General features: G+C 31.4%; 1 protein-coding gene across 1 annotated transcript in view; it reads left to right on the top strand.

Annotated features, from left to right (window-relative positions):
* LOC126890768 (lysophosphatidylserine lipase ABHD12-like) overlaps positions 1-16,842 on the top strand; it is a 193,835-nt gene that overhangs the window by 161,889 nt on the left and 15,104 nt on the right. The window contains exons 4-5 of the mRNA XM_050659952.1: positions 1,106-1,353; positions 16,621-16,782. Coding sequence (XP_050515909.1) covers positions 1,106-1,353; positions 16,621-16,782 — 410 coding nt within the window. The remainder of the gene's footprint in view (positions 1-1,105; positions 1,354-16,620; positions 16,783-16,842) is intronic.

The raw sequence follows: 16,842 nt of genomic DNA, 5'->3' as shown, positions 1-16,842 counted from the left end.
TCCAGTAACTGCCTCAAGAAACTTACAAGCCAGCCTTAATAATATCCAAGCATGGTTAAAAAAATGTAAAATTCGAGTTAATGAGACCAAATCAATCCATGTTACCTTTACACTAAGAAGAGGTATATGTCCAGCAGTGTTATTAAATAATCAATTAATTACTCAGAGAAATGAGGTCAAATATTTAGGTTTACATCTTGACAGAAGATTAACATGGAGAACACATATATTTACAAAACAAAAACAATTGGGTCTCAAACTAAGACAACTTTACTGGCTTATTGGCAGAAAATCACAATTAAATCGCACAAATAAGCTCTTAATATATAAAGCCGTACTGAAGCCAATATGGACGTATGGAATTCAATTATGGTAATTGTTAATTAATTAAACTGCTAGCAATTCAAACCTAGAAATCCTACAAAGATTCCAGAACAAAGTTCTTCGAATTATAGCCAATGCTCCGTGGTATGTTTCGAACAACATAATAGAAAGAGACCTCCAAGTTCAATCCATAAAAACTGAAGTCACAAAGTACAGTGAAAAATACAAAAACAAAACTAGTGCTCATTCTAATCACTTAGTGCGCGAACTGTTTAATGTCAACGATAAAGTGCGTCGACTAAAGCGTTTTAAGCCTACAGACTTATTAAACAGATTTAAATAAAATTAATTAACATTATTAATTTTGTTTTTTAATTATATGTTAAAGGAAGCCTCTCACTGGAGAGAATTCCTATATGTCATTTGTTCTTCTAATAATTGTCATAAAATTTACTTATTGTTACGAGTGATAACAGATTGTAAATTAAATGGAGCTTAAAAAAATATTGATTTCAACCCCTACGCCCCCTTTAAGGATCGCTATGATACGATTTTGATAGGCAATCCATGCTAGAAATATTTGTCTATGTATGAAATTTCATAAAAAAAAATGTTTCATCCGGCAAGCAGATGGGTACAGATCGACCTATATTCGGATCTCGTACTATAAAAAGAGCTTCTACAGAGTCGCGGATAATCCGCTCGGGAGTTGACTATACTTTATACTTTATAACATCTATGCATCATATAATTTTGGAAAATAAAATTAGTTTTGTTGTAGGATTTGCAGACTCTACGAATGAAACCCCATCAGAAACGAAGCTCGTTAAAGACTGTGAGTTTATTTATAAATGGGTTGCTAACAAAACAAAAGGCAGTATATTTGTTTGGGGCCATTCCTTAGGTACTAGTTTAGTAACACATACTATATTTAATTTGCACTCAAAAATCAAAGAACCTGCAGGCGTTTTCTTAGAGGCTCCGATTACGAATATGGCTGATGAGATAGTTGAAAATCCAATAGCTAAAGTAAGTAAAGTATTATTAACGCATGCAATAATCACAAAGTATATTATTATTACTACAGTGAATGGGCCGCATATGAAATGCCTCCTGAAAAAGGGTTTCTTACCTGTCGCTAAAATGGTCACATACGAATTGCCTCCCAAGCATTAAATAAATTACAAGCTTCTAATCTTTATGTGAAGGTGAGACGTTGCCACATCTTCGTCCTTTTTTAAGTTTTTGGCAAAATTGGTATTTTGTTATTTTAGTTTCAACCTTTATGTATTAAACATTATTGACACTAGGCGGTATTTATAAATTTCAACTAACTTATACATATGCAATTAGTTTTATAACCATTATAATATATTTTATAATAACCATTATTTTTGGTTAGTAATAATTTAACAAAAAATACAAAAACATAATCAGTATTTTATAGATTTATTAAAAATAACATCACAAAAAACTTATTTGGAAAATATTACAATGTGTATAGAAATATAAAATTATAAAATATTTTTCCTAACTTTATATGATACTACTTTGACAAATTCTAATCTATTTATTTTACATTCTCTTAATTCTAAAATTTTTTCATTTAGAAAATTTATTTTTGCTGTACTTTCCGCAACAATTTATTTTGGGTCGAAACAGAATTCATTTTAATGTAGGTATTTATTTGAAATTGTAAAATTATATCAATTAAATTATTAATGTTAGGATGAGGGCAGTAGAAAGAAGAATCATACTTGGAATGAAAACTTTCGCATGGGTTTGTGGTTCTTTGTAAGGATGAATAGTGTTCATCCCAAACTTCATCCTTTTTTCACATCCCTGTGTTTTCACAAAGGCTTTGCAGATTTTTTTAGTGCATGTCCACCGTTTTACAGTATCTTTGGCCTTCATTTTTTGAAAACCGAATGTAAAACCATCAATTGATAGTAAAGGTTTGCCCTTTTGACTGACACTTATCGTTGATTCCATTATTTTGGATGTTATGACAAACAAAATTTGATCTTGAAATCGACGAACTGACAAGCTTGAAATGACTGATGCAGGAACTAATAAACTTTCAAGAATTTATACAACATTTATGCCTGGTTGCACCAACAAATCTTAAGCTCCAGCTTAGCCCAGCTCTGCTTCTGGATAGGGCTGCTTTAAGTCTAACTTATTTTGCACCATAATTTTCGATTTTTATCGATCCAATCTACATGGCAATCCATAGTGACAAGCTGAAAATTAATCTCAGACTCAATGGTGTAACGCTTATATTTAGTAAGCTGAGCTTAAATTACGTCTTAAGCTTAATATTTGTTGGTGCAACCAAGCATTAGCCCATTAGCACAATTTACAAGAGAAAATATAAACAAACAAAAAGATTAAGGTAAAAGTACCTATTCATGGAATCGTTAAGAAGAGATTAGAATCGGAATTGGAATTAGCCAGAGAATATAAACAAACAAAAATATTAAGGTAAAAGTAGCTATTTATGGAATTATAAAATGGAATTATAAATATGGAAGAGATTAGAATCGGAATTGGAATTTCCCAGAAAAGCTGGATATTAGATTTTCGGGTAACAACTTTCTTTTCTATAAAGAAATATGTCGTACTGTGAAATATTTACGTGAAACAAATTTTATGTACACTGCATTAAGAATTAGAAAAATGAAAATAGATAGATACTACCTATTTAATTTATGATTCGGCAACATTGTGTCATTATACACAGATTAAACAGACAAAATATCAGCATAAATAATTAACGAAACGGAGGAATTTCAATTGTACCTGGGAGGCATTTCATGTATGAAAATATTTACCTGAAAAATTGGGAGGCATTTCGATAACGCCGAGTGAATGAACGTAAAAATAAACTATTACCTCCGATTTCGTTAAACCTCCATATCGGTTTTCATAAACATTGGTGACTGGCTAGATGATACCTCAAGAAACAAAAGCGACATTGTGTTTTTACCCTGGGGTGGATGTCACCCCTTCTCGAAGGTGAAAATTATTTTATTAAAAATAACCCCAGAAATTGATAGGGGGACAAATCCTAAGCAGAATTTGGTATATAAAGTTATTAAAATATATCATAGTCCTGTCGCCAGGGGGGGTACAACGCCCTCCTTAATTCAGATGGGCTTACCCAAGTTTTTTTTTTATGTATTTTGACCCGTAGAACACGGATTTTTTGGGTAACAGTTGATCCGGATGTCTATAAGGTTTTTATAAACAAAGAATTTAAGAAATTACATAACAGCGATATTTCGCAAAACAAGACATTTTTTTGTATCTTTTGGGTGATTCTAAGCAAAAAATGTTTTTACAAGTTTTTTCGTAGGATGTATAGTTTTCGATATAAACGCGGTTGACCTTTCAAAAAATCGAAAAATTGCAACTTTTGAACCCGAATAACTTTTGATTAAAAAATAAAATAGCAATTATGCTTACTGCATTTGAAAGTACAAGTCAAATTCTATCGGTTTTGATTGTTTGCATTGTTAAAAATTCATTTTTTTTATTGTTAAATAAAGTTATAAACACATAGTGTTTCCCGTGCCCAATGCATGCGTTTTAATGTACTTAATCTAGGTAGAAATTGTCTGTATGCGCGCCTCCTCGTTCGATTTTATACCAGAAATGCATTGAAAACATCATTTTTAAGCACTATGTATTTTTAGCTTTGTTTAACAATAAAACAATTAATTTTTAGCAATGAAAATAATCAAAACCGAGAGAATTTGACTTGAACTTTCAAATGCGGAAAGCAGAATTGTTATTTTATTTTTTAATCAAAAGTTATTCGGGTTCAAAAATTGCAGTTTTTCTATTTTTTGAAAGTTCAACCGCGTTTATGTCGAAAACAATGCATCCTACGAAAAAATTTGTAAATACATTTTATGCTTAGAATGACCCAAAAAATACAAAAACATGTTTTGTTTTGCGAAAAATCGCTGTTATGTAATTCCTCAAGTTCTTTGTTTATAACAATATTATCGATATCCGGATCAACAGTTACCCAAAAAATTCGTGTTCTACGGGTCAAAATACATAAAAAAACTTGGGTAAGTCCATCTGAATTAAGGAGGCCGTTGTACCCCTCCTGGCGACAGGACTATCAATACTTTTTTTGAAATTTTTCATTTTGTCAATTTTTCGTGAAAAAGTGCGTGTTGATAGCGGATTTTCATAAATAACTCAAAAACTATAAATTTATACAATAAATCTATTTACTACTTACTAAATACACGTCAAAGTACTCCGAAATGCCTATCAAATGAGCATCAGGGAGAGTTGATATTATTAAAATTTATGCTCCAAAAATTGTTCAAAAGGTACGCTCCAAAAATTTTGCTTATAATTATTAAAACAAACAAGTATTTAAAACATATTATACAATATGCACCCGATCGGCAGAGTAGTTTTTAAACAATAGGGTACTTGCACATTTTTGTTTTATTACGTAATAATGTTCAGTTTCGTTTAAAAATAAGATTTTAAAGCTTTTACGCCACAAAGCCTCATAATAACTTAGAAGTACAAATTTAACATCTTCTATGTATTTAAATCATTTCAAACGATCGAAAAACCGCGCGAACCCTTGTGACGTCATATCATTATATTTTGTATATTTCTAACGTCTCACTTAAAATTATGTACCATTTTAGTCTAAGAGCTAGAGCCGAAAAATCATCGTCATAAGTAATATGGAGTTTGGCATGTGAAATGTGTCTATTGTATATTGATAATTATGACCCCTTTTAGGCTGACACCTCAGTGGATACAGGAAGTAGCAATACGGGATAAAAGGGGAAAGTTAGTGTAGTCTTTAAAGGTTTTCACCTCCTATTTTGTTAAACTTCCATCGATTTGCATGAAATTTGGTGACTAGTTAGAGCATACCCCAAGAAATAAAAATGATTTGGTGCCAACTTGCACTTTTACCCTGGGGGTGTATACCACCCCTTCTCGGGGGTGAAAACTATTTTATTAAAAATAATCCCACAAATCGAAAGAGGGACAAATTATAAGTAAAATTTGTTATATCATGTTATTAAAATAAATCAATACTTTTTGAGTTATTAAAGATCAAAGATTTGTCTGTTTAAGAACACATGCGTAAAGTTAAGGATGATAAAAAGAACATATTAATTAATTGTATGTTACTATAATATTATTGTTATATTATTTCGATATTATAAATTTAGCAAAAGTGTATTCGAATATGTCAAATGTACCCATTATTGGACACCCCCCAGTTTCTGGACATATTCAGTTTATATTGATATAAAAAAATCAATTCAATATCGATATAATATAAAAATAATAATTTACTAACATACAATTAATTAATATGTTCTTTTTATCATCCGTAACTTCACGCATATGCTCTTAAATAGATAAATCTTTGATCTTTAATAACTCAAAAAGTATTGATTTATTTTAATAACATGATATAACAAATTTTACTTAAAATTTGTCCCTCTATCGATTTGTGGGGTTATTTTTAATAAAATTGTTTTCACCCGCGGGAAGGGGTGGTATTCACCACCAGGGTAAAAAAAGTTGGAACCAAATCAGTTTTATTTCTTAAGGTATGCTCTAACTAGTCACCAATTTTCATGCAAATTGATGGAGGTTTACCAAAATAGGAGGTGAAAACCTTTAAAGACTACACTAACTTTTCCCTTTTATCCCTTATTGTTACTTCCTGTATCCACTGAGGTGTCAGCCTGAAAGGGGTCATAATTATCAATATACAATGGACACATTTCACAGAAAAAACTTCATATTACTTATGACGATGATTTTTCGGCTCTAGCTCTCCGTCTATTTTGTTTACTTCGGAGTTTAACACATTGTGTGTGTTTTACTATGGAAAATAAAAGTTAACACTATGAAAGTGTTGTTTAATACCATTCTGTTAAATTAAAACCATTGAAACCCCCAATAAAATATTTATGAGATTACCAGTCGATAAGAAACGGAGTTTAATAAAGCGGCTTTATCGAAATGCCTCCCACTTTTTCAGGTAAATGTTTTCATACATGAAATGCCTCCTAGGTACAATCGAAATGCCTCCATTTCGTTAATCATTTAGGCTTATATTTTGTCTATTTAATCTCTGTTTAATGACACAATGTTGCCAAATCATAATTTAAATAGGTAGTATCTATCTATTTTGATTTTTCTAATTCTTCATGCAGTGTACATAAAATTTCTTCTTCTTCTTCTTCTTCTTCTTGTAATAGGACTATGTCCTGTTTCTTCTGTTACAGTCTTTGCTGCGATCCGGAGCTCCAACTCTCGTACCATCGTTTTTTGGGTCTTCCTATGGGTCGCTTGGTGTTGGGCTTCTGTGTTTTCGCCCAATGCGCCATACGTTCAGGGTCCATCCGATCTACATGGTCCCTTCACATGCGTCGTCGCGCTCTTGTCCATCTCACTACGTCCTGAACGCCTAGCTCTCTCAATGTGTCTTCGTTTCTCTATCTCTGAGTGTGATACCTCTTATGGATCTTAGGGTTTTCATCTCTGTTGTTCTCATTATCTGTTTGGTCTTTGTTGTCTCGGCCCTTGTCTCAGCTGCGTATGTCAGTACGGGTCTAACACATGTCTTATAAATGCGGACTTTGCTTTCGGTGCTCATATATTTATTCCGCCAGATTATATCCCTCAGGAAACCAGATATTCTCGCTGCTTTCATTGCCTGCTGTTTTGATTCTTGCCACAGATGCCTGTCGCTAGATATTTCCACACCTAAGTATCTGCAATCCATTACCTGTTCGATTATATGGTCGTCCACTACTAACTTACATCTAATTGGGTTCCTGGATATTACCATCGATTGGATTTCTCTTTGGATAGTGTCAGGTTATACTTTTCGGCGGTTATTTTGAATTTTTGTAGTAGGCGTTGTAAGTCATCTTCGTTTTCGGTTATTAAGATTGCATCATCTGCGTAGCAAAGTATTCTCATGGTTCGGTTACCCATTTTGTATCCCTGATTCATTATGTTAACACTACCTATAACTTCATCCAATATTAAATTAAATAGGCATGGACTGAGGCTGTCCCCTTGTCTAATGCCTGCATTGATTTTGATTTCTTCCGTGAGCCCGTATGTGGTTTTAATTCGTGTTTTGTTGGATCTATTGAGCTCTTTGATTATGTTTCTATATCTCTGACCTATGTTTTTCTTTTCAAGGATACTGAGCACGTCCTTTAATCGTACTCTGTCGAATGCTTGTTTCAGATCTACAAAGCATGTGAACATGGGCTTGTCGAATTCTATTGACTTCTCAACTAATTGTCGCATTATGAAAATAGCGTCTATTGTAGATCTGTTTGGGCGAAAACCCTGTTGTTCTTCCGATACACCGGCTTTCTTATATATTTTTTGGGATAGAATTTTTGTACATAAATTTTGTACATAATTTGATACATAAAATTTGTTTCACATAAATATTTCACACTACGACATATTTCTTTTTAGAAAAGAAAGTTGTTACCCGACAATCTAATATCTAGCTTTTCTGGGTAATTCCATTTCCGATTCTAAGCCCTTCCATATTTATAATTCCATTTTATAATTCCATAAATAGGTACTTTTACCTTAATCTTTTTGTTTGTTTATATTCTGTGGGTAATTCCAATTCCGATTCTAATCTCTTCTCAACGATTCCATGAATAGGCACTTTTACCTTAATATTTTTGTTTGTTTATATTAACTTTTGTAAATTGTGCCAATGGGCTAAATGTTGTATAAATACGTGAAAGTTTATTAGTTCCTGCATCAGTCAGTCTATTTCAAGCTTGTCAGTTCGTCCATTTCAAGATCAAATTGTGTTTAAGTCAGGGGTGGGCAAATACTTTTAAGCGCGGGCCAAAATGAAATTTTAAAATGTCTTCTGGGTGGTACCGTGTACCGCGTTTTTGGTGGAGTTTTTTTTCTACCCAAGCAATGTTTTTGTCAAAAATACTATAAATATTATCATTGTAAAGCATTTGGACAAATAAATTTGATTGTTATTAATAGATAGTTGTCTTACTTGGGTGTACATGCGAACAACTTGTGCCCAGTAAAAAATATGTCACGTAATTTTTAAATAATTATGGTCAATCATATATTATTTAGTCATAAAAAAGACCCGGATAAAAAATGGAGATACTGAACAAGTGCACAAAATTAAATACTTACGAGTCTGGATTACGGAAGATCTAAATCCAAAATTTGATTATGAATAGAGCAATCAAGAGCAGTTTTTTTTAATATGAGGAAATTTTTGGATAACCAAAAACTCCACCTACAAATCCGATATCAGATGGTAAAATGCTATATCCACTCTATTCTTTTTTATGGTTCCGAAGCTTGCACTGTTAATGTTGACTAAATGAGAAAGCTGGTAGATTTTGAGATGTTTTAGGAGAATTTTGAAAATACCATTGACCGATAATATTGCGAACGAAATGACAGCATATTTGGAGCACATACTTAGAAATGATAAGTACGAGTTGGTGCAGCTTATTATTGCACTATATTTAAGAAAATCAGCATTTTTCAATTATTCTCGTCGTGTTTGTAATAAGGGGAAATTATTTAGTAATTTCTTATTAAAGTTTTCAACAAATAAATTGAGTTTTGTCATAAATTGTTTGACGTTTGAGTGCATATTAAAAGCGAACTGGTTTTTTCCTTGTAGATTATTTAGTTCATTAAAATATTTTACGATATCTACAGAAAATGAAAAATCATTTAGCCATGCCTTATTTTGTTATTCAGGAAAATTATGTAGTTTTTCGTTTTATTGACAAGAAGGCTATTCAATTAAATTAATAATAGGTCTGTTCTAGCAAACAGTCCAACTAGTCAGAAACCGTCAGCAAACAGTTGGTCAGTGAGAGAACATAATACAGTCACCAGTGCTATCCCCTCTAGTCGCGCTGGTCCACTATTCGCTGATGGTTTCAAACCGTTTGAAGCTGATGCTAGAACAAACCTATCGAAACCTGTCCAAAACTTTATCGATGCTAAGCCATCTCACTTCAGTGTAATAAGGAATTTCGTAAAAGTCACTTTCAATTTCTCTCAAAAATTCAACAAACTGTTGATGATTTTAGGCACGTCCCAGGATAAAATTCACAACTGTTGTCACAATGCAGTGTAAAAATAATATATCTTTTTCTGGCTGTAACTATTTTACTTCGTCGCTCGTTCCTTTTAGTAAGCCCGCATTTTTCTCTGTTAAGCTAGGAAAACCATCCGTAGTAAAATGCTTACTATTTTGTTCCAAGTTAAATTTACTTTAACTGAACACTCTTCAACAGCGATAAAGAAGTCTTTACTGGTAGTTGTATCTTTCATAGGATGCACCACACTAAGAACGTCCTCGCTAATTTCACATTTCTTGTTAATGCCTCGAATGAATATTAATAATTGACTTGTGTCAGCAATATCACAGGACTCTTCTAAAGCCAGAGAACAATATGTAAAATCAGCAATTTTTGTTTTTAGCTGGTCAAGTAAATTTCCTGAAAAAATTTCGAAAGGCTTACATTTTCAAAAATATGTTTCTTTTCAGGACAACATATCTCCTAGGTCCTAGACTTCTACCATGCATTGCTTAACAAATTCTGCTTCATTAAACGGTTTATAGAACTTAGCAATTTTGTGTGCAATAACATAACTTGCTTTTGTGGTATATTTCCCGATAATACTTTGTTGGGAAAAAATATTTTGTTGTTTATTCAAGTTTTTTGTCAAGTTTTCTGCTGCTCTTTTAAGTTCTTTGAAAGTAGGGAAATGGTTAGGGCTGCTCGAAATTATAATACCTATATTATTTATATATTTCATTATTTATATGAACACTATGCACACTAATTCTGTAGATTTCAAAAAAATCGCACAAGAGATTAAAAATAATTTTTTTCAACGGGCCGCATAAAGTAAGCAAAAGGGCCGCATCCGGCCCGCGTGCCGGCTTTTGCCCACCCCTGGTTTAAGTCATAACATCCGAAATAATGGAATCAACGATAAGCGTCAGTCAAAAGGGCAAACCTTTACTATCAATTGATGGTTTTACATTAGGTTTTCAAAAAATGTTGGCCAAAGATACAGTAAAACGGTGGAAGTGAACTAAAAAACCTGCAAAGCATTTGTGAAAACCCAGGGATGTGAAAAAGGGATGCAGTTTGGGCTGACACTCTTCATCCTTACAAAGAACCACAAACCCATGTGAAAGTTTTCATTCCAAGTATAATTCTTCTTTATACTGCCCTCATCCTAACATTAATAATTTTGATGGATTCGACCGTTACTTGATGGAAGTTCATTAATTTTATCTAACAATAAAACACTGAAAACGTTTGTTTTCTATACTTCCACAAAATTTATTACAACCAAGTGACAATAGCTGTTTCGGCAGAGTGCCTTTCTCAAGTGAAAGGCACTTGAGAAAGGCACTATGCCGAAACCGCTGTGGTCACTTAGTTGTAATAAATTTTGTGGAAGTATAGAAAACAAACGTTTTTAGTGTTTTATGGTTAGATTAATAATTTTATTGATATAATTTTAGAATTTCAAATAAATACCTACATTAAAATGAATTCTGTTTCGACACCAAAAAAATTGTTGCGGAAAGTACAGCAAAAATAAATTTTCTAAATGAAAAAATTTTAGAATTAAGAGAATGTAAAATACATAAATAGATTAGAATTTGTCAAAGTAGGATCATATAAATTTAGGAAAAATATTTTGTAATTTCATATTTCCGCACTCGACTGCTTGCCGAACTCCCGCTTCACGTCGTTCGGCAAACTGCAGTCGCGTGTGGAAAAGTATGACTTTCTGCACTTGTTAGGAAAATAACTATAAAGCTTGGGAGGCAATTCGTATGTGACCATTTTAGCGACAGGTAAGAAACCCTTTTTCGGGAGGCATTTCATATGCGGCCTAATAAAGTGGTTACACTAATGTCACAAGAAAATAGTTTTAGAACCTTGCATTTTCTAGAGTGTATATTTATTGCCAGTAATTGATTGGCATGGTATACATTCTTAGAGTAACTTTTTGGTTTAGTTCAAAGTCCTTCAACAAGTCAAGACAATGTCCAATCTACACACGCATCTTTCAATCATTTGTTACCCCAAATATCTTAAATACATTATATATAAGTACATACTTATATTTAATGATTTGTAAAAAAAATATATACAAAGATATTTGAAAAATACTGGCGAGCCTTAAAAATGAAAAAGATAGTTACTTAAACAAATTAACACATCAGAAGATGTTTCTATTTCACCTGGCGCTGTGGGCGTAGATTCGTCCTGCCGAAAATTTACGGATACACGCATACACAAACATGAGTAATATATACGTATTCGTATGTATTCTACGGTTCCATGAATCGAGTATGAATCAACGCATGCGTGTATGTAAGTTTCTAACGTACACAGCACAAAAAACACCCCTAACTTACATTATTATGCTTTCAATTTAATTGCTCCATGTTTTTTCCAAAAAAATATACTGCTTTTTTACCCGTAACTTTTTCATTTTTCACATTAGAAAGCTTGGTAAAGAAAACATTTCGTAGGGTTTTAGAATATCTATAAGACTATTAGTATCAAATTCTTTTAACACCCTCAGTCTCAAAAAGGGGCGAAAATTTTAATTATCAATATCTCACTCAATTTTTTTCGTACAAAAAATTTTCGTAAACCAACTTCTTGAGAATTAAAAAATCTACATTTTTATTTATAGGCATTTTTTCGTACCATGATACTAATCTTTCCAAACTACAAAAATTCGTTATTCGCATTTAACTTCATTTTTTTAAACTAATCAATATAAGCCGGTCAAACTTCTAAAATCTATTAACAATACATAAATAAACAACAGTGAATAAGGCCAATGACTAATTTTAATTAGGATGGTAATTAGGGGGTCTTTTCCGCTCACTTTCTCGCTGAAAAAAATAGTACTGACTTTCTTTTCATCATGTCACTCAATTTTTGAATTAGAGGTTGTCTTTTTATTTTTTAATATAGAACCTTTTATATATGTACTTTAAATTAGTTTTAATAAGTTATCCTCGAAAAATGCATAGTTTTCCCGTCTTTTAACTTTGAAACTTCAAAAGTTGGCATTTATTGACGAAGACCAGCTAACTTACAATAAAGTATAGCTCGGTTACGATTAGTCTTAAAAAAATTAAAATAAACGATTTGGTTTATTTTTGAAAAGATATATTTTATTAATTACAGTTGTTTTGACCAAACGAATAATTTTTGAGTTATTAGCAGAAAACTGATTTAAGATTTTTTCTATATAAAACTAACACTTTCGATAGCGAATAAAGCGAAAACTATTTATTTTATCAAAAAATTGTTTATAACATTTTTGCTTAGAATTAATCTCTTTATCAATTTTTGTGGTCAAAATATAATAAAAAATTTCCGCCCTCGAGATGGGGTGGCAACCAGCCCTATGGTAAAAGTGCCTTTCGGCATGAAATTTATTTTGATTCTTGGACAATCTACGACTTAATCTCAAATTTTAAAGAAAATCGATCCATTCTGTAAAAATTGCGAGATGAAAACCTTTGGTTCCTGGACTAATCCATAAACAAATTGATATACCGTTGAGATTCGAAATTAGACTTGACAAAAGTCTCAACTTTAACGTTCGAAACACATTGTTTATTTCTTACTCACAAGCTGAATATTGTTTTAATCGAAGGAATATGATGATACGATAGTACCGTAAAAAGTTTATCCAAAGTTTTCCATGGTAACCTGCTTATTTATAACGATAAAATAAAAAAATTGTTTTATTTGAAACCAATTGTTGTCCTTTAAAAGTTTTCATTTAAAGGCGTAGACTTTTCACCATATTGAAATGAATGAAACATATCGCTTTTTTGCTTAAAAATGTCAATAAAAACAACGGCGCAGTAAAAATTTCGATACTCACGGACTGATACGCCTTTTCTATTGACTTCCTGCATATATTCCAGTTAAGAAATAGCGGCCAGTAATTTTTCGATTTTTAAATCCTTAGTTTCCTGGGGTATTTAGTAATATTAATTTTTTTAGAGCCCTATAACTGTCTATTACATTACACTGCGACGCATAAGCTAGGGATATAGAAAATGTATGCTCATTTTCATAGTTGATTTTTTCGTGAACGGATTAACGGATTCCGCTATTTTTCTTTATTATTTTAGATATTTCTTTAGTATTTATACAGTAGGGAACTTGCATAAAAATTATATTCCAGAAATATTACTGATAAACGTTATTTAATGCTGTTAAAAAACCCCCGTTTACAAAAAACTCATATTTTATTATTATGAAATAAATATAAGCAATTAAAAACTGCAGAATTTAAATTATTCTTTCCACGGGCGGAATCGGTTGTGACGTCAGACAGGTTTCCCTATAAATGGGCAAAAGCGATAAGTAATGCAACGCTGCAATGGTACATTATGTGATAAAATAATAAGGAATCATAAAATCGTAAAGAATTAGTATTAAAAACATAAGGTTCTTTGTAATACTATAGTAAATACCTATTATATTGTACATTGCATTAATATAATATATTATATTAGGTATTATATAATCGCATTATATTATTATTGCATTGTGTAGCAAAGAAGTGAACATAAAATAAGTACTTATTGAACTGATTTGTAAATGAAAATAGAGTCTGATTTTTATACTCACGTTAAAATGATCCTCACATTTCTTCTGTGAAATATCTTTCTCATCTCTTTTGCATGCCTTGAACCATTTTAAACGACGTTTTTAATCTTGAGTTACACGAATGAATAGTATTCAGGGCATTTTATAAGTGGTATTGGAACACATGGAAAGTATACAATATTCTTCCATTATTATTATCAATATTATCAATTATACACGAAACAAATCTAACCTTGTAAACCCAATGTTTTAAAATCAACGAACTGCCAATTTTAAATACAAACAATCTTCCAGTGTTGCCAGTTCTTTGTTCTCTTATCCTGGAACGAGCAGCGTGACGTCACATAGCGTGCTGCGCTTTTCGTGTTGGATAGCTGGCGATCACAACTTGTAAATTAAATATTGCGATTTGAGGGTTGATATTTGGTATGTGTTGTTTCTATATATACAGCGTGTCTACTTGAGTTGGAAACATATGGGAAACTTTTTTTATTATTAATTTTACGAAAAAAAGTTATTCTTTATAAAAAGTTCTGCATCCCCAAAACCTAAGATTCAATTATCAGATATCAAATTTTCTCAATATTATACGAGGTATGTCAAAAAATATGAATTTCGGCTAAGGGTAAAGTACCTTTATTTCTCTCAATATCGAAAATTCTTATTATGAAAAGTTGTTTGGAAATAAAAACCAAGCTCAAATATGTAATTACATGCTTCTAATTGGAAAAAAATATTTTCCAAATTTTTCTCAAATTTATTGATACTAACTTCGTTTTTATTCATTACACATACGATAACTCTTTTATTATTACTTTTACGAAAAAAAGGTATTCTTTATAAAAATCTCTGTATGTCCTAAGACCGAAGATTCAACCAACAGATATGACATTTTATTAATTTTATACGAGTTATGTCAAAAAATATGAATTTCACTCAAGAGTAAAGTACTTTTATTTTTCACAATATTGAAAACGGTTATTAAAAAAGTTGTTTAGAATTAAAAACTATGTGTCAATATGCAATTACATCCTTCTAATTGAAATACTGTGAAATATAAAGGTGCTATAATATTGAGCGAATTTCATATTTTTTGACACACCTCGTATAAAATTAATAAAAGTTGATATATCATGGTTGTGTCTTAGATTTTAGACCACGCAAAGTTTTTTATGAAGAATAACTTTTTTTCGTAAAATGAATAATAAACGAGTTATGATATTTGTAATAATTAAAAACGATGTTGGGTATCCATAAATTTGAGAAAAATATATTTTTTTTCAATAAGAAGGATGTAATTGCATATTTTATCTTAGTTTTTAATTCCAAACAACTTTTTATCATAAGAATTTTCGATATTGAGAGAAATAAAGGTACTTTACCCTTAGCCGAAATTCATATTTTTTGACATACCTCGTAAAATATTGAGAAAATTTGATATCTGATTATTGAATCTTAGGTTTTGGGGCATGCAGAACTTTTTATAAAGAATAACTTTTTTTCGTAAAATTAATAATAAAAAAGTTTCCCATATGTTTCCAACTCAAGTAGACACGCTGTAGACAAATATAACAAATTGATAAAAAAATTGTCAAGTTCCCTGTTATGCAAAGATTTACTCAATCTTCTTTTTTCTACTTATACCGGGTGGAAGAAAAGAAATGTTTTTCTTATGTTAAGTTTGAAACACCCTGTAGGGAGGACGAGGTACAAATCTGAGTATATATGGGAACCGTATTGTAGTTTTATGTATTGCGAACATTTTGTTTTTTGAATCTCCTTTACATCTTTAGAAACAAAGAAAATAACAAAGGAAATAGGTGGTTTTACCCTTTAACATGTGTTTTAACTGAAACAAAACTAAATTAACAATAAAAATAACAGTTAACAAAGCTTTAAAAATAGAAAGGCACATAACGTAAACAGTTCTTATCGACACCTATAAGAGTTATTTGTCCACCAGGTAAGCGCAACAGAAGATAGATGAGATCGTTTAATGGAGGCTCTGTGATGTTTTTGGGTAGAATTTCCCTAAAAGTAATACGCATTTGGTGTCTACGTGGAAGTTCTTTAAATAGCCAGAGGTACGTTACACATTTTTTTTTTCTTTGAACACTCTTTTCCTTTCGCACTCTGTATAGGAAATAATTTCATCTTAGTGGTATGATAAGACATGGCCTGCGCACGTATCGCAGTCGTCAGTTAAAACACATTTTAAAGAGTAAAACCGTCTAGTTTCTTTCTTATGAAAGATATCAGAGAAATTAAAAAAATAAAAGGTTCACAAAATATGAGACTACAATACAATTTCGATATATACTCAGATTTGTACCTCGTTCTCCCTACAGGGTGTCTCAAACTGAACATAAGAAAAACATTTCTTCTCTTTCACTCGGTATAAGTACAAAAAAGAAGTTTGAGTAAATACTAAAGAGATATCTAAAATAATAATAAAAACAATTGCGGAATCCGTTAATCCGTTCACGAAAAAATGAACTATGAAAATGTGCATACATTTTCTATATCCCTAACTTATGCCTCGCAGTATATATAAAAATGAAATTTTTAGATTTTTTCATTTTTACCCTGGTTTGATTATGTGGCTATACAGCCAATGAAAAGAAATGGTCTAACTCTAGAATCGGATAGGTATATATGCGAAATAGATGCACCCATAATCATTTTACATGCCCAAGATGATAATGTTATTCCTATTAAACTAGGTAAAAAGGTAAGTTTTTCTTCATTTTAATAATAACCAATTAAAATTTCTAATTTTTCAGATAACCGG

This window comes from Diabrotica virgifera, chromosome 8 (genome assembly GCF_917563875.1).
Source record: "Diabrotica virgifera virgifera chromosome 8, PGI_DIABVI_V3a".
NCBI lineage: Eukaryota > Metazoa > Arthropoda > Insecta > Coleoptera > Chrysomelidae > Diabrotica > Diabrotica virgifera.
Note: the sequence above shows the minus strand (reverse complement) of the source record. Positions and strands in the feature narration are given on the sequence as shown.